The sequence below is a fragment of the Taudactylus pleione genome, unplaced genomic scaffold (assembly GCF_031769625.1).
Source record: "Taudactylus pleione unplaced genomic scaffold, aTauple2 ptg000434l, whole genome shotgun sequence".
Taxonomy (NCBI): domain Eukaryota; kingdom Metazoa; phylum Chordata; class Amphibia; order Anura; family Myobatrachidae; genus Taudactylus; species Taudactylus pleione.
In genome coordinates this window covers 7063644-7082505 of record NW_028284836.1, presented here as the reverse complement: position 1 = coordinate 7082505, position 18862 = coordinate 7063644, and the positions used below count along the sequence as shown (strand labels likewise).

General features: G+C 47.7%; 1 protein-coding gene across 3 annotated transcripts; it reads left to right on the top strand.

Moving 5' to 3' along the window:
• Window positions 1-6601: 6601 nt before the first annotated feature.
• On the top strand, window positions 6602-18862 carry STMN4 (stathmin 4). Of its 3 annotated transcripts, none has more exons than XM_088447534.1 (6): window positions 6602-6657; window positions 13797-13863; window positions 14484-14579; window positions 14990-15198; window positions 16177-16368; window positions 18357-18862. In XM_088447534.1, the coding sequence occupies exons 2-6, from the start codon at window positions 13851-13853 to the stop codon at window positions 18414-18416; spliced, it is 570 nt and encodes a 189-aa protein (XP_088303660.1). In that variant the 5' UTR covers window positions 6602-6657; window positions 13797-13850; the 3' UTR covers window positions 18417-18862. The 3 variants fall into 3 exon arrangements, with proteins under 3 accessions (XP_088303660.1, XP_088303662.1, XP_088303661.1); XM_088447536.1 differs by having other exon boundaries at window positions 16177-16379; window positions 18357-18439; XM_088447535.1 differs by lacking the exons at window positions 6602-6657; window positions 13797-13863 and adding an exon at window positions 14032-14120.

The window sequence follows — 18862 nt, the reverse complement described above, 5'->3', positions numbered from 1 at the left end:
AACACATACAGGTGCATTCCCTGCAGGTTGCTTTCCATGGTACTGAGTGACAGATTCAGCTACTGTATATTTTTGTATCATTATTCATATTTATCTTGGCTGCTGCAATCTAAATAGCAGTATCACAGTATTCCACAGCCCCAGATGCGCAGGTAGACGTTACAGTGTAAATCTATGGCAAATAAAGTAGGGAAAATATGGTTACTGTACAATGGAATTTTCCTTAAATCATCTATTTTCATGTACAGTACAGTATATTGGTCCTGATTCAGAGGCGCTTGAAATTTGCGAGCACTCGCTCTGAATCAGGGCGGGCCGTTTTTTTTTTCCCCAGCCTCCAGGCCGCTCGCTAAGCTGTGGTTGGCTTTAGCAGGCGGCCTGGCGATGGTCGCGATTATCGCGACCATCGGTCTTGCGACCAGACCCTTGTGGTAGGGTCTCGTCCACCGCAAGCCCCAGTGAACTTCCTGCTCTAATAGAGCAGGAAGTTCACTACTGACATCACGTGTGATGTCAGTAGGGCCGCCCACAAACATCAGGCGTTACACGGGAACGCCTCCATTTGTGCATCCCCCCCCCCGTCCTGCCAACAAAACGGGACGAGCTGTCGATCAACATCGACAGCCGCCCCGTCTTGTAGCGAGCCCCGGAGCAATTGATTTCTCACTCGCTCCGGGGCTCGCGCGTGTGCACTGCCCGGCCATCGACCCGCTTGCGAGCGCTATGCTCTCGCGAGAGGGTCTGAAACAGGCCCATTGTTTGAAGCACATATTTAACACACGATATGTCATTGACGTGTATTCAGGGTAATAAATGGCATCATTTAATTTTTTATTTCTACTTTATCTGATTATAATTAAAGGTTTAAAGTACAGTAATGGCGTGTTCATGTACAGTAATGGCGTGTTCATGTACAGTAATTGCGTCAAGATTACATGTGGACACATGCACAGATACAGTGCACCCTTTGGGGGTGTATTGTCTCTTGCAGAAGCTGTAACACACGATGATATTTATGGCAGTGAAACGCGCTATTTAGCTGCCTCTGATTGGATGCTAGCATATTGACAACTCCAACTGACAGTACAGAAATCATTAGCGGTTATATTAGATAATGTCACAGCTGCTACTCACATTACTTAATTGACATTTCCATTTGGACTACTGTAGGAAAGAAGATTACAATTCCATATTTTAAAGGGTAAACAGTTGGTATTTAATTTACTTTGTATTTTATGCATGTGTTTGTATTTAATGACATTTTATATAAAATATGCAATTTTTGTATTTGTCGATAAATGTCAAAACAGTGTCCTCTATTATGTATCTCACAATTATATCATTATATTGTGTATAAATATGGTAATGGAGCTTTAGCATTTAGTATCCCTATCCAAACTACATCCCTGTCCAACTTACATCACCACCCAACCTACTTCCCAATACAACCTACATATCAACCCAACCTACATCTCCATCCATCCTACATCCCCACCATTCCAGCATCTCCACCCATCCTACATCCTCATCCATCCTACATCCCCACTATTAAAACATCTCCACCCTTCCTACATCCCCACCCATCCTACATCCCCACCATTCCAACATCTCCAACCATCCTACATCCCCACCATTCCAACATCTCCACCCGTCCTACATCCCCACCATTCCAACATCTCCACCCATCCTACATCCCCACCCATCCTACATCCCCAGCATTCCATCATCCCCACCCATCCTGCATCCCCACCCATCCTACATCCTCATCCATCCTACATCAGAATACAACCTACAACTCCATCCATGCTACTTCCCCACCATTCCAACATCTCCACCCATCCTACATCCCCACCCATCCTACATCCCCATCCATCCTACATCCTGATCCATCCTACATCCCCATCCATCCTACATCCTCATCCATCCTACATCCCCACCCAACCTACATCCACATCCATCCTACATCCACATCCATCCTACATCCCCATCCATCCTACATCCCCATCCATCCTACATATCCACCCAACCTACATCTCCATCCATCCTACATCCCCACCATTCCAGCATCTCCACCCATCCTACATCCCCCACCCATTCTACATCCCCATCCATCCTACATCCTCACCCATCCTACATTCCCATCCATCCTACATCCTCATACATTCTACATCTACCACGCAACCTACATCTTCCACCCATCCTACATCCCCACCATTCCAACATCTCCACCCATCCTACATCCCCACCATTCCAACATCCCCACCATTCCAACGTCTCCACCCATCCTACATCCCCACCCATCCTACATCCTCACCCAACTTACATCCCAATACAACTTACATATCCACCCAACCTACATCCCCATCCAACCTACATCTCCACCCAACCTACATCCCTATCCATCCTACATCCCTATCCATCCTACATCCCCACCCAACCTACATCCCCACCCATCCTACATCCTCACCCAACTTACATCCCAATACAACTTACATATCCACCCAACCTACATCCCCATCCAACCTACATCTCCTCCCAACCTACATCCCTATCCATCCTACATCCCTATCCATCCTACATCCCCACCCAACCTACATCCCCACCCATCCTACATCCTCACCCAACTTACATCCCCATCCAACCTACATCTTCCACCCAACCTACATCCCCGTGTAACCTACATCCCCATAAATATACATCTCCACCCAACCTACATCCCTATCCATCCTACATCCCCATTCAACCTACATCTACCACCCAACCTACATCTACCACCCAACCTACATCCCCATCCAACCTACATCCCCACCCAATCTACATCCTTATCCAACCTACATCTACCACCCAACCTACATCCCCACCTAACCTACATCCCCACTAAATATACATCTTCACCCAACCTACATCCCTATCCATCCTACATCCCTATCCATCCTACATCCCCACCCAACCTACATCCCTATCCATCCTACATCCCTATCCATCCTACATCCCCACCCAACCTACATTCCCATCCAACCTACATCTACTACCCAACCTACATCTACCACCCATCCTACATCCCCACCTAACCTACATCCCCACTAAATATACATCTCCACCCAACCTACATCCCTATCCATCCTACATCCCTACCCGACCTACATCTACCACCCGTTTCCCCTTCCCCTTCAGAACCCAATTCAAGGTTCTCACACTTGCTTACAAAGCCCTCACCCACTCCTCTTCCATTTACATCTCTGACCTCATCTCCCTTCACTCTCCTGTCCGCTCTCTTCGTTCAACAAATGCATGCCACCTCTCCTGTCAACTTATTACTTTTTCCCTCTCCCGCCTCCAAGATTTTGCCCATGCTGCTCCCCACCTCTGGAACGCTCTCCCTATCAGACTCTCTGCCTCTCTACAATCCTTCAGATGGGCTCTCAAGACCCACTACTTCATCATAGCCTTCCAGCTCTCATCCTAACCTTCTGCTACATGCTCCGTCCTCCCCATCTACCCCATCTGTGTCACGCCTGTCTGTTTACCCTTTCCTTTAGAATGTAAGCTCTTACGAGCAGGGCCCTCTACCCTCTTGTGCTTCTACTTGCTTTATTTTCTTCTACTTCTTATTCCCCACTAGGGCACCTAACACTTGGCTGCTTATGCTCTGTTGCTATTTGGGTGTTATGGTCACCAATGTATCAATGTATATTATCCTTGTCCTGCATTGTATTGTACTGTAAGTCACTTTTTTGGTTATGTACTGTGTAAGGCGCTGCGGAACACTTGTGGCGCCATATAAATAAACAATAATAATAATAATAACCTACATCCCCAACAGCAGATGAAAAACTTTATGTTGGGTTTTATCTTCTACACCGATTGACTGTGTCATTACTGACTTCCCCAGTATTGCTTATATTTGCTATCTTGATTGTTTCTTTTCCTCTTTATTGAGGAGATACATCAATCATTATTCATAAATAAACTTTGATCATCTCCCCCTCTATTTGCCTGGATATTGGCATTTTCTATTGTTGCTACGCAGGATTACCTTGTTGTCGGGACAGCTCTTCTAAGATGGAGTGGTCTTAGCAATGCAGCTACTTATGGATTCCGGACCTAGCGGTTGAAACACGCATGTGTGGCAATTGGCATGCGCAAGCTGCAAGGAATGGATTTTCGTGTAAGGTAGCCCATAGGCTACTATAGCCAATGCCATCTAATGATACTGGGAACATGTTCTGGAAAGTTACGCGGTCTGGAGGCTGCTGTGCCGGTGACTGTTGTTATTATAAGAGGACCTGATTCACAGATGGACGATAATGCGATCACAGCTGCGAGTCCGTACGCAATGCAGCTGCGAAAATATGCTAACGGGTGCAAAGAAAACCTGAATATAGGGATGCCCGCTGCTGCCTTCTCATCTGCGTATGATGTCGCTTACCTGCGGAAATATTGGTAACAATGACGCACATCAAGCAACCATCTTGCCCTTGCGGCAGGTCTAACCAGTCGCAAGTACTGCAGATCTCCTGAGACGCTGATAGCTCTCATGCTGAGAATGCAATCGCTATGGCTAATTTACGCACACACATGAAACAGCGTTCACATGGTCAGACACGCCTGCGTTTTTCTGACCACCCCTTGATGGCCAGGATTTCATATAATACAGCTGTGACACTAAAGAGTTTAGTACTATCAGTAGGAATGGTCCCCAGAGCCGTAACTAGGGGCGAGCGGCCAGTGAGACCGCACAGAGCACAGGACTCTATGGACGGCAACGTCCCCACCCCGCGGCCCGGCTTCTGGCTGGAGGGTGCCTGCAAAGCACCGCTACATTGAACGCTACAGGCATTGGACGCTATAGGCAGACACCCTGCCATAATTACAGCTGCCCTGAGCATATTGAAGACGGTCCGGGCAGTGCTGCAGCTTCAAGTGCCGTCGGCCACGCCCCCTTATGTGCGACGTCATGCGGAAAAGGGGCAGGGCCGGCACAGGGCACTCAGAGCCCTAGTTACGGCTCTGATGGTTACTAAGCAAAAAGCCAATCAGTAGAGATAAGGGCTAGGGTGCGTCTCACAGGGCTCTGGGGGTTGCTGCCATCGCTGTCACCATGGCACCTGCATTAGACTTGCCGGGTGCATGGACAAAAGCTACTTTGCCAGATTGCACGGATCAATTTGATGCGTGACATTTGTACTTCTGTGTGCGACTGAGCCTGAATCTATGTAAGAAGGGCTGCGATACAGGTGCCGCGGCTACTTCTCACCCCGAGTCCCGTTGTGCATCATCTCCCACATTGTACGTGTTTAAAACTAATCCCTGAGCGGTTACAGTCACAGCCCGGCACCTCTAGTACACTAGATTCAGAGATGGATGCTCCGCGTCGGCTCTTGTGTCTGCTGCTGAAGCTGCGGCCGCGATAATAAGCAAATGATGGTGTCTGCGCGCTGCTATATTGCCGGTGGTCCATCAGGCGTCAACATCGCGCGCAGCACAGACACTGGCACCAACGCTACGGCAGGTGCAGCTCTTCTATCTGACTATGGCCTCTGTGTCTGCGGCTGTGCACCCGGGAATGCAGCTGCTTTCACTGACACTCCCATAATACACCCATGAAACAGACTTTTTTTGGGGTTCACTTCTAGCCAACGACCGTGAACGTCGGCAGTGCATGTGAATTATGTGCACCCCTGAATCACGCCTTGTTCTGAAGGGTTCTGCGCATACCCGGCTGACATTTCTCTTTTTCAGGGGGGGCCAGTCGCCCCACGGTCATCTCCACCACGATTGCCACCTTTGTTGTGCTATGTGCGGCGATGCCAAGCATTCCGTGCGCTGCAAACGAAGGTGCTGCGTGCTGCCAAGGGGAGTGCCCCTGAGGGAGATGTTCCAGGACAGTTCCTGTCAGAGCATCGTAGACCTGAGGGACCCAGATTAAGGAAATTCTTTATTTTAAAATAATTTTGTGTATATTAAATTTACAGTTGCAAAACATGGTGCAGAATAAAGAGGGGGGAGAAGATCACACAGGTAGGAGGGGGGGTACACAGGAAGCTCAGGTATTTATATTTGCAGGATCTGCCCCCAACATCTGTGCAAGAACAAATTGTTCCAAACCCAAAACTGGCCACTGATTTATACTGCAGACACACACACACTATAGATGTATCTATATACACTGCACAGTATACATATTTATATACCGTATGTATATACTGTATGTATATATATATATTTATGTGTGTGTATATATTGTACACTTGTATATACATATATAGTGTGTCTGTATATATACAATATATATAATAGTCATGTATTGCGCCCATCAGCTAACATTATTTTCTATATGCACCGTGCACACCTAACGCAGACAATAATGCACAGAGCCTTTTTTTTTGGTGCTGAGGTTTTCTCCTTGGGCTGCTGTGATGATGGGCAGAGAGGCTGTGTAAGTGACATCATCCTTTTTCCTCTATGCAGCGTGTTACTCAGGCAGACTGAGCTTCCCCGGAAGATGCTGGCCAATCTGCGGGCTGGCTGAGCCAGCCAATGGGAATGCTCAGAGGTGATGTCATGGTGAGAGCCGGTGCTGATGCTGGGATTGTCTCTAAGAGATTTAATTCAGGGAGTTGAGCCGACAGGAGCCCAGTATCCTACCAGACAAAGGTGAGTCAACAATATTGTACATTATGGGCACAGGGGATAGCTGCTGCATTTCTATGTAGATATTTAGCAAACATTCACCATATAACTGTACACGGGATGCCATATGCATTGTGGTTAATAGTAACATCTGCAGACATTGCTGAATGTTTCAGTTTTCTGGTTATTTCATTCTTTGTGATCCCTCCGTTACATTGTTACCCCTTGCTTTGTACAGTGCAGCGCCCTGACCTGTGTGCCTAGCATGGGAGCCCACCCGGTGGGCACTGTGGGTGCACGGGCGCCCCGATATATGCACTGCCCGCTGTCATGTCTATGCATAGCATTATTGGGTCATATGGTGGATGTAATGTGAACCCCGCACAATCATCAGATAAAGGGTGACTAGCGCAGGGGGTAACGTGTAAGGGCGGCAGGTATGAAGGTGGTCACAGGGGAGGTGAGGATAGGGACTCGCAGAGATCACCCTGAGATATCTGCGACGGACCCAGCCTGTCCTGAAGTAGCTCCCGCAGAGATCAGCAGGCTGGGTGAAGGGGTTAAATTCGGAGGATATTTAACCACTTGAGAACCATAGAATATCAAGGGGTTAACGGTTTCTTCTTTCATTGTTGTTTGCTGTCAAAGGTGAAGATATTCTTATTATTAACGTTTATTTCCATAGAGCCAGCAAACTCGCCAGCGCTGTACAGTGTGCTCTGGTACGGTGCATAGTGTAATACAGGCCATTCTGGCTTCCACCTGCTCTGTTACATTTGCCCCACTTAATTCAGTGTACGGCATTATGTCATCGGCAGCTGGTAGGACCGAGCCTGTACAACATATCCTTACACTGATGCGTTATCTCATTCTATCGTCATTTATGTAACTCGGGGTGTTAATTCCACCTTGGCTGCAATTTTATTCTTTTCTTTTTTTAATTTTTTTAATTATGTTGTTGATTCAGTCAAATGTTTTCTATATGTTTTTGACACCGCCCTGAATTGCAACACAAAGCGGGAACTATAAATGTTTTAATGCTTTTGTCGTTCTAAGTTATTCATATTTACAGCATTTAGGGGTCTATTGACTGAGCCCTTGGATGAAGATAAAATGGACGGAGAGAAAGTACCGGCCAACCAGCTCCTAACTGTCATTTTTCAAAAACAGCCTGTCAAGTGCCAGCTGGGAGCTGATTGGTTGGTAATTTAGCTCCATCCAAGGCTTAGTAAACAGAGCTATTAGCGCAAATAGTACAACTCTAAGTGCAACCTTTCTTTGAGTAGGAAGTATGGAGTGCACTGTGTATGTGCTTCCCCCAAGAGACACGAACTGGAGTGTCTCTATGTAGGCTTACACCAGGTTATTCGTGACATGTACAGTACAACAGACCAACATGACCCCTTCCATCAGGTGCACAATGCTCTGCTCCTGGACTTCCCTCTTAATTTATGATTGCAGTCACCTGTGTTGAAACCAGTTAATTAGCTCAACACAGGTGTCTGCAATCATAAATTACGAGGGAAGTCCAGGAGCAGAGCATTGTGCACCTGATGGAAGGGGTCATGTTGGAGGGTCTGCAGTACAATAAGTACATGCTGTTTGGATATACTGCAGTGCAGACAGTTCTCATGTACGCTGATTTAAACCTGTCAGGTTCTTATCCAGCATCATGGCTGTGTATGTAACTATGTACCAGACACATGCAAATTGCTCAGCAATCGCTGGCAGCTTTGTTGGGAACAATAAACACTGAGGATATAGGAATCCTCCTATATATAATATATATTGTCTAATAACTCCAGTCATTGGTGTCAGCTGCACCCTGATGTTAGTCAGTATGATCAGGGATCCACAGACTGACCGTACCTCATCTAAGTGTACCTGTCACTTACACTCAGCTCAGGCAGCCATATTGCTCCCTGACAGGAATCTCAGGATGACATTACAAGCTATTAATTTGGTGGAAATCAGCTTTACTACCAACTATCTAGTGAACTGATTTTTGAATTTCGTCTCAGCCCACAGTATGTCCGCTTCCGCTGTGGGTTGGGGGCTCTGACTGAATATTTGCTTTAAAATGGAGGTGTCTCTCTATTTAGGGTGGGGGAATCCTTTATAGCGATATTCACTGCAGAGCAGGTCAAACGTGTTTTTTTTCTTACCTCCTGAAATTCTGAAAATATCTGATTAAGGGGTCTATTTGCTAAGCCTTGGGTGGAGATAGAGTGAAAGGAGATAAAGTACCAGCCAATCAGCTCCGAGCTGCCATGTCACAGGCTGTGTTTGAGAAATGATAGTTCGGAGCTGGTTGGCTGGTACTTTACCTTTGTCCACTTTATCTCCATCCAAGGCTTAGTAATTAGACCCCTAAATCAAGCAGAATGTAGTGTTTTTCATGATATTGGCCTCCAGGGTGGAAGGAAATGGTCCTTTACAAATATATATATATATATGGTTCTAGACCCATGTGTCTTAAAGTTAGTCACTCTATCAATAGGTCACATGGTCAGTACCTCAATAAGTTAATCAATCAGTATTGTTTACCCTTCTAGAATATTTACTGAATACTTGACGATTGCTAGTAACTTTTGGCTTTTTTTCCCCCCATAAATTTTCCTTCCACCGAAAATTATTTTGGAAAACTAACCCATTTTCTGATAACAGCAGTAAGTGATGTAAAGCTGATAATACACAAATGTAACCTCTACTTTGTGCTAACCAGGTGTGGTTATATCAGCTAATAATTACTTGGCATTCAATGTATTATTCCACATTAGTCTTCCCGTTCCTACACACCGTAGAGGCAGCCATTGTGCGGGCCTAGCAGTGACATCACATCTTGTCCATTGATTGGCTGAATTCTCATGGATATTGGCTCAGCCCACAAAATGGCAGCCCCCACAGTGAGTTGTTGACTGGTGCATTTCAAATATGGCTGACACCTAGGATAATTATGCAAAACTTCTCCCTCAATTGGCAAAAACAACAGGAGAAGCAAATAAAAATTAGGGATGTGCGCCGGACCATTTTTGCCGGATTTGGATTTGGATTTGGTTCTAATTCGTCGTCCGGCTTTGGATTTGGATTTGGATTTGCCAAACTGCGGTGACTGGCTTTGGATTTGGATTTGGATTTGGATTTTTTTACAAAAATTGACAAAAAAAGCTAAAATCACATAAATTGGTCTTTTTTTTCTTCCTAGAGTATTATTAACCTCAATAACATTAATTTCCAGTCAATTTAGACCATATCACAGCTTATAATATTGTTTTCAACATTATTGGCCAAAGGTTGCAGTGAGCTGACTGGTTACTAAGCGACAAAGCAGCGGCACAACGACACAGACACCACAGTATAAAGCACATCTATGACACATTGCCACACAGCAGTGGCAGAAATGAAAAGTAGTGCACCCACCCAGTGGGGTACGGCCAGCAGAGTCACAGTACTTGTTTACAAAGTGGGCTACGGCCCTAGGAGTCACAGTGCACAATCTTATTAGCATTACACCGCACATAGGGCCTGATTCACATTACACCATAAAGTAGTGTCTCTTATTTATGTTACGACACACAGTAGTGCCCCTTTTACACAATGCCCACAGTAGTGACCCTTTTACACAATGCCCACAGTAGCGGTGTCCCTTACACAATGTCCCCCAGCAGTGGTGCCCCCTATGCAGTCCCCTTAGTAGTACGGTCCACTATGCAGTGCCCCCAGTTGAATGCTCCCCAGTAGTATGCCCCCCATTAGCAGGCCCCCCCAGTAGTATGTCCCCCATTAGCAGGCCCCCCCAGTAGTATGCCCCCCATTAGCAGGCCACCCAGTAGTATGCCCCCCCAGTAGTATGGCTCCCCCAGTAGTATGGCTCCCCCAGTAGCAGGCCCCCCCAGTAGTAGGCTGCTCCAGTAGTAGCCCCCCCTGTAGTATGGGCCCCCCCTGTAGTATGGCCCCCCCTGTAGTAGGCCCCCCCAGTAGTATGGCCCCCCCCAGTAGCAGGCCCCTCAGTAGTATGGCCCCCCCAGTAGCAGACCCCCCCCAGTAGTATAGCCCCCCCCAGTAGCAGGCCCCTCTGTAGTATGGCCCCCCAGTAGTATAGCCCTGCCCAGTAGCAGACCCCCCCCAGTAGTGCAGACCCCCCCAGTAGTATAGCCCCCCCCCAGTAGCAGGCCCCTCTGTAGTATGGCCCCCCAATAGTGCAGATCCCCCCAGTAGTATGGCCCCCCCAGTAGCAGACCCCCCCCCCAGTAGTATAGCCCCCCCAGTAGCAGGCCCCTCTGTAGTATGGCCCCCCCAGTAGTATTGCCTCCCCCAGTAGCAGACCCCCCCCAGTAGTGCAGACCCCCCCCCAGTAGTATAGCCCCCCCAGTAGCAGGCCCCTCTGTAGTATGGCCCCCCAGTAGTATAGCCCCCCCCCAGTAGCAGACCCCCCCAGTAGTGCAGACCCCCCCCCCCAGTAGCGCCCCCGGACCTTTGACAAGTAAAAAAAATAAAAAAATAAAACTTACCTGTATCCCCGCTCCCGCGCCGTCCGCTCTGTCACACGCTGAGGAGGGAGCCGGAAGACGGAGCTCATGTGTGAGCTCCAGCCGGCTCCCTCCGTGCAGCAGCCAATGAGAGTCTGTGTGACTCTCATTGGCTGCTGTAACAAACACACAGCTGCCGCTGGCGGCTGTGTGTCTGTGTCTGTGTAGGGCAGAGCGCTATCACTGCGCTCTGCCCTACACGCGAGGAGACCTGATGTCGGATTCTCTAGTGAGAATCCGACATCAGGCGGCCGCCGTTCGGCCCCGAACGGGGATCCGAGTCAGGCGGTGAACACCCGAACAGGGTTCGGGTGGACTCGGATCCCCAATGTTCGGAGCGGTTCGGATTCCACAGAATCCGAACCGCTCATCTCTAATAAAAATAATTGCCGAGAAACAATTTCTGATATACGGGTAGTTTTCTAGTATCTTACTCAATCCGAACTCGCTAATTTAATTGACAGTTCGGCCTCAGAGTTGCCATCTTGTCTTCTGCATCTTTCATGGATACTTGCTGTGCCGTGTCGCAGAACTGGCTGTTATCCTCTTTGCTGTTCAGTGAACGGTGCAGTTTACATGGATTTGCAGAAGAATGACAGGCACCTGGTGTGTCCGATATGCGGTCGGGAAGCCGGCGGACGTAATCCCGACGGCCGGCTTCCCGACTGCTTTATCCCAGCGAGGGTTAAATGGACAGGCATCTAAATTTAGACGCCTGTCATTTTACCGACACCGGGAGACCGGCGCCCGTCATCCCGATCGAAGTGATGCCGGGCTCCGCTGCGGACAGCCGCTGGGGGGGAGGGATAGGTTTAGGGCTCCTGGGGGGGGACTTAAGGTTAGGCACCCCCCTGGGAGGTTAGGGCTAGGCTAGGGGGAGGGAGGGTTAGGCACCCGGGGGGAGGTTAGGGTTAGGCACCCCCCCCGGGAGGTTAGGGCTAGGCTAGGGGGAGGGAGGGTTAGGGTTCCCGGGGGGGACTTAGGGTTAGGCTAGAGGGAGGGGGAGGGTTAGGCACCCCCGGGGGGGACTTAGGGTTAGGCACCCCCCCCCCGGGAGGTTAGGGTTAGGCTAGGGGGAGGGAAGGTTAGGGTTAGGCACCCCAGGGGGGGGACTTAGGGTTAGGCACCCCCCCGGGAGGTTAGGGTTAGGCACCCCCGGGGGGGGGACTTAGGGTTAGGCACCCCCCCGGGAGGTAAGGGTTAGGCTAGGGGGAGGGAGGGTTAGGGCTAGGCACCCCCAGGAGACTTAGGGTTAGTTGGCGGGGAAGGAGGGGGTTAGGTTTAGGCACTTAGAGGGGGGATTAGGGTTAGGCACTGGGGGGAAGGATAGGGTTAGGCACCCTAAAGGAGGGTTAGGGTTAGGGGAGGGAATTAGGTTAGTGAACACTTACCTTAGAGACGATCGGGATTTTCACCCATGTCGGGCAGCCGCTGTCGGGATTTGAACCGCCGGACGCAAGTCATACCGAATCCGCGTGTCCCGGGCACCTGTCTCTGTGTCAGACATGGCAGTGCCTCCACTTATATATGTGCACCATCCATTAGGTACAGCTGCGTTGGATCGCTGGCGTCTAATGCTCAATGTTACATGACTTTAGGGGTCTATGTTTTAAGGAGAAAGATAAAGTGAACGGAGATAAAGTACCAACCAATCAGCTCCTATCGTTTTTTAAACACAGCCTGTAAAGTGACAAGAGCTGATGGGTTGGCACTTTCTCTCTCTCCAGGCTTAGTGCATAGACCCTAAAGTTTCTGTATTGGATTTGCTTATTCCTTATCACATAATGGATAATAATATAATGCATTACTATGTCCGCTGTAGAGATCCTAATGCAAACTACAGTAACCAGCCACAATGGGTCTGCTAGATGGGGCTTTTGCTGATTGCAGAGACCAGACTTGGGGGGAGATGTATCAAGCCTTGGTTAGAGATAAACTGGAGCCCAAACCAACCAGTCAGCTTCTCACTGTCATTTATCTAGCACAGTCTTTGAAATGACAGTGAGAAGCTGATTGGTTGCTTACTCCACAGTATCTCCCTCCAAGGCTCGATACATCCCCCCAGTATCTCTCCCCAAACGTGATACACCCCCCCTTCCCATGGTGTTTTTGTCCTTTTGTGGAATGTTCTGTTCTGTGTTGGCTCTCTCTTGTACCTGTTGTATACATAAGAGAGCCCCTTATAGACAGTGCGTTAGATTTATATCACAATGTTGTGCGACACGCAGGAAATGGAGCTAATACTGTTCCTTGGGGAAATCTTTTGTAAAAAAAAATAATAATCACCATGGAAATGTAAAAGAAATGACAATTATAAATATAACATTGGGTGCAAAGACTAGTTGTGTACTAGGAAATGTACAGTATATAGGGGGTGATGTATCGAGCGATGAATAGACTGGAGAAGTGGGCCAGTGGAGTGGTAGCCCATAGCAACCAATCAGCTTTGAGGTAGGATTTATTAAGTTAATTCTATAAAATGTTAGGTAGAAGCTGATTGGTTGCTATGGGCAACGTCTGCAGTGATCCACTTCTCCATGCTTTTCACTGCTTGATACAACGATCCCATAGAATGTTGCTGGTCTGCGATCAGTAGCTGAGCTGTCTATAAATAGTGTATCTTCTGTCTTACAGGTGATTTACCTCATACTGTGAACCTCGTAGAAGCCAAATAAGGACCTCAGCATCATGACCTTGGCAGGTGAGACCCTCTCAGACCTTACAGTAGACCAGTGGTTCTCAAACTCGGTCCTCAGGACCCCACACAGTTCATGTTTTGCAGGTCACTCAGCAGGTGCACAGGTGCAGTCATTACTCACTGACACATTTTAAAAGATCCACAGGTGGAGCGAATATCTCACTTGTGATTCTGTAAAGAGACCTGGAATACATGCACAGTTTGGGGTCCTGAGGACCGAGTTTGAGAACCTGTGCAGTAGACCAACTGTCTGTTATTGGGTAAATCCATGCTCCACACCCTATTCATGTCTGCTGCATTAAAACCATATTGTTTTATGTTGTCATTTTACGAGTTACACCGTATATGTCAGTATACCAGCTCTGGCCACAAATAAGGATATGTGAGATGAAACTGGAATTGTGAGGGAGGTTTTTTTTTTCCTTATGCTCAGCAGACTTCCTGTGTTTAAGCGTACTGTAAAACATAGACTCGCTCTGTGTCCTGCACAACCTCATAGCACAGGACCGAAGCAGAGCCGGTGGGATTTGTGTCCACAAGGAACAATACTCCCCATCTGTGATATGCCCATGGAGGAGTCCGGTTTTGGAAGGAGAATAACATGACCTCTTTGTCCCTTGCAGCCTACAAAGAGAAGATGAAGGAGCTCCCCCTAGTGTCTCTATTCTGTTCTTGCTTTCTCTCTGATCCTTCAAAAAAACAGACCTACAAATATGATGGTAAGTACATGATATATGCCATCATTATCTATATATTGATATAAGCTTGCGTTACATTTAGTTTCCTCTTGGTTGGGGCCAAGATGTAAAACGATCGGCTCCCAGCAGCAGTGAGGTTCAAGGATTGTACAGAGTAACAATATTGTTGCAACAATGTACAGAAGATCACTAGCTAGGCTGCAGATAATTCTCAGGGTGGGGGTGAGAGGGAAGGGTGGGGTGTGGGTTTGGTGTCAGACCATGGACTGTTGTTTTCCAAATTAACCTGATCTTCAGCTCACAAAGTTCACAGGGGGACCCCTATATGTGCTATGGGGGGGGCAAAGTTGGAAGGGGATGTACAAATTGGAGGGCTGGGGATGGTGAACTGGTGCAGGGAATAATCTGATGGTTCTGCTCTCTCCTCGCAGCAGACACTGTGGACCTGACGTGGTGCGTTATCTCAGACATGGAGGTCATAGAATTAAACAAGCGAGCCTCCGGCCATGCCTTCGAAGTCATTCTAAAGCCGCCTTCATTTGAGGGAGTCCCAGAACTTAACGCCACCCTTCCCCAGCGGCGAGACCCCTCCCTGGAGGAGATCCAGAAAAAACTCGAAGCGGCTGAAGAGAGGCGCAAGGTAAATGGGTCAGACAGGGACAGTCTGGGTAATTACTGGGTACCTGGGACCTAGCTTTCACTTGGATCTGGGGATATCACTGAGGCACGAGGCACATAGAGTCTTATAACGTATACTCAGAGTGACTCTGCCTCATTTGAAGTCTACCGGTCACCTACACTTAGTGGAAGTGGCTATATTGTTAGCTGTAGCAATACGCATAACTATTCTTCTTCTAAATGTTGACCCAGCCCATGTAATGCCTGTCTCTGCTTATGGGTAGGAATCATGTATAATTTACTTATAACAAGGAAGACAAATAGTTTGTGACAAGTATTTGTTAAATCTTTTATCCATTCCATTATTGTGCATCATGCTCACAGACCTGTGGTTATCTTAAATTAATCCCTAATTGTGTTCAATACTCTGTTCCCTTTGTGCTGGACTCGGGGTGCACTGTGCCCTATGCAAAGAGGGTCCTGACTTGCTTCTCCATCTGTAAGAGATCACATAGTGCCTACCACAGCTGGTCAGGTTCCTTCCTTCCAGTGACCTAATTTCATCCAGGAACCCCACAGCAGAGAGGGAAGGGACTCCTACCAAGCTGAAAAGTTGGACAAAAGTAGAATTCTGTTAAGTGAATCCCCAACATCTGTATGAGACTATGAGAAAGCCTGAGATTCCCAATGATCACAGGGAAAGCCTGTGACTTCCCTAAAGGGACATCACCTGGGATCCCTATGTGTGGTAGAGCCAAAGGATTTGTAAAAGAGATCAGTATCAGCTCCCCCCCCCCCTGCTAGATGCAGGGGTGAAGACGTGAATGGGGTTACCAGAACTAATGGGTGCATGGTATCACTGAAACAACAGAAACGTGGCCTCTAGAAGTAAAGAAATATAATGTGTCATGCTGGTGCGGTGATGAGTATAGATGTGATTGTCTCATTGGGATACGTACTGATCAATAAGACTGACATTGAATCTCTCTGAATAACGCAGTACCATGAAGCCGAGCTCCTCAAACACCTGGCGGAGAAGAGGGAGCACGAACGGGAAGTTATTCAGAAAGCCATTGAGGAAAACAACAACTTCAGCAAAATGGCCAAAGAGAAACTAACACAGAAAATGGAGGTCAACAAGGAGAACAGGGAAGCGCACTTAGCCGCCATGCTGGAGCGTCTGCAGGAGAAGGTTAGTTAAAGGTTAGTTAAAGTGGTAATTACACGTTCTTCCCTTGTGTGCGAGTCTTTGTCTTGTGCCTTCCCAGTGATAAGCCCAACTGTACGTACATTCTGCTGAGTGACCTGATGAAAACTCACAGTGGTGCCCACCTACAGTCAACTCCGCCCCCTTGGAACCCAGCGGGCTAGAGAGGCAGTGGAAGCCTGATCCATTGTCCTTCCATGCTTAGCTGAAAATGGGCTCTTGAACACTGGGTACAGAGGAGTCCTGCAGAAGTCTGGCAGATCGGTGCCCAGCATTGCAGGCCACAAGATGTTAGACCAGTAGTTTTGGTGGAGGTGGCACCTGATTTAATGGCCAAAATTATTTTCTCATCTGGTGCTACACTCGCCAACCCCTTCCTAATTATAGTTCATGGTTCCGGTCCTCCTCCAGCCAATTGCAGGACTCCACTGGTCTGGTGTTCTTGTGCCAGCATAGGGATAAAGGTGGGAGCGTTGAGGAGAAGATACTGGGTGTGGTGATCGGGAGATGTCTGATGGATATAGCCTTCCAAATACAGAAATCTCTAGCAGGAAACTGCTGTCACTTAGGAGGCGTAACTGGGCTGCTGCTGAGTTGTGGGGCTCCTGCTGACCAGAGCAGAGCCCCTCACCCAGAAGTAACAGCACTGGGACATATACAGCCTAACGTAAGCTTGTGTCTGTGCTTATGGATAATTACAGCATAGAACATGATACACTTGGTATACGAGGCTTGCTCTGTATATTAGTACACTTGGGGGTAGGAGCTTGCTGTGTCTGCCAAAAAAAGGTTATTTATTGAAGGTTTCCTGCAGTATATATAAGAAAGCACATAAATGTGATACAACGCTGCTCGCTTATAGGCTGCTGGCTGATCTTTATGGCCATAACACCATTATCCTGCATTTGGAAAGTCATAGGATTATTTAGTCTGTAGAGCAGGCCTGGCCAACCTGTGGGTCTCCAGCTTTTGTGAAACTACAAGTCCCAGCATGCCTTGCCAGAGTTTTAGCATTCCCTAATAGCAAAACTGTGGCAAGGCATGCTGGGACTTGTAGTTTCACAACAGCTGGAGAGCCACAGGTTGGCCAGGCCTGCTGTAGAGGGCGCACCTTTCTTTCCAAATGCATTGTGAATTAGATGAATTACACCCAGTAGACCTCGTAACTCTGGTTATTTCAGACAGGAATTCAGACTGATGGGAATAATTTCCTGAAGTGAAAAAAACCCTGCAAGATTTTCTTGGGAACACCAATTACAGAGACCTATTATGGTGCCCTCTTGTGGAGAGAAAGTGTATATGATATGTGCAGCAAGTGGAAATTCCTTCTAACATGAATACATTCAGCCTGAGCTCACCTAACCCCGTCTTCCCTTTCACTACAACAAGCCGGAAGGGATACTGCTTAATTTTTTTATATATATATATATATATATATATATATATATATGAGACAATGTAACTGGTCTTGTTTTTATCTATAAGGTCTTGTGCACCCTGGTGTAGAAATCGGGCATTCAACGCACATTCATTAAGCCTAAACTGTACTTGTCCACATGGACCTCCTCTCTGGATGCAGTCCAATGGGCAAGGGCGGGGGGCGTGATGACACTTATTTGCTCCCTCCTGACCACGCCCCTGATGCACAATGGCACAGTTCATCCCGCAGTGTGGGCTGAGCTACGGTGACATGACGTGTCGGGGGCGGGCCTACGAGTCGCAGAGAATCACGTCTCCACGGGAAGCAGGATTTGGGAGGGTGTCTACTCTCTTAAGATCACCCCCAGAATTTCAGGGGTCTCTCGGACGTTCCAGGAGCGTAGGCAGGCCTTGCATGTAAATGGAGCCTATGCATAATGTGTGTAAAGCAGAGAAATCTAATCTATAACAGTGAAATAAAGGGTGGGGATGAGGGGGGGGGGGTTGTTTATTAGCTATGTCACACTCACACCATCTGTCCGTCTCCTCCCCAGGACAAACACGCGGAAGAAGTGCGGAAAAACAAAGAACTTAAGGAAGAAGCTTCGAGGTAGAACGTCATGGCCCTCACGATGATTTGGACTGTGGACCCCAAAGGGTGCTTGAGCTGCCCAGCACAATGTTAAGCGACAGAGACTCTTTTTTGCTTTATTTGTTTGTGAATGTCCAGGGATGATCGGCGACAGCCACCTTTTTTCAAGAAGCTTAGGGCGGGAACTGGGATGACGTAACGGGAGGGGTTGGCCATCTCATCCGCAAGTCCAAAAGAGTTGTCCCCATGAACCCAGCCTTTGGCATTCTCTTCATGTCACTACCAGTATGATACGTTTATTAAAGGTCAATAAAGCAGCTTGCTGTGATGGGGAAGGCACTGGTGGTTTTATAAAACGCTAGCGCAGATGAACCAACCATCCTCTCTATCTGCTATAGGGAGGGCTGTTTAATGGCACTGATTTTATATGTCTACATCATCATCAATACATACGTTAATACCAAGTTA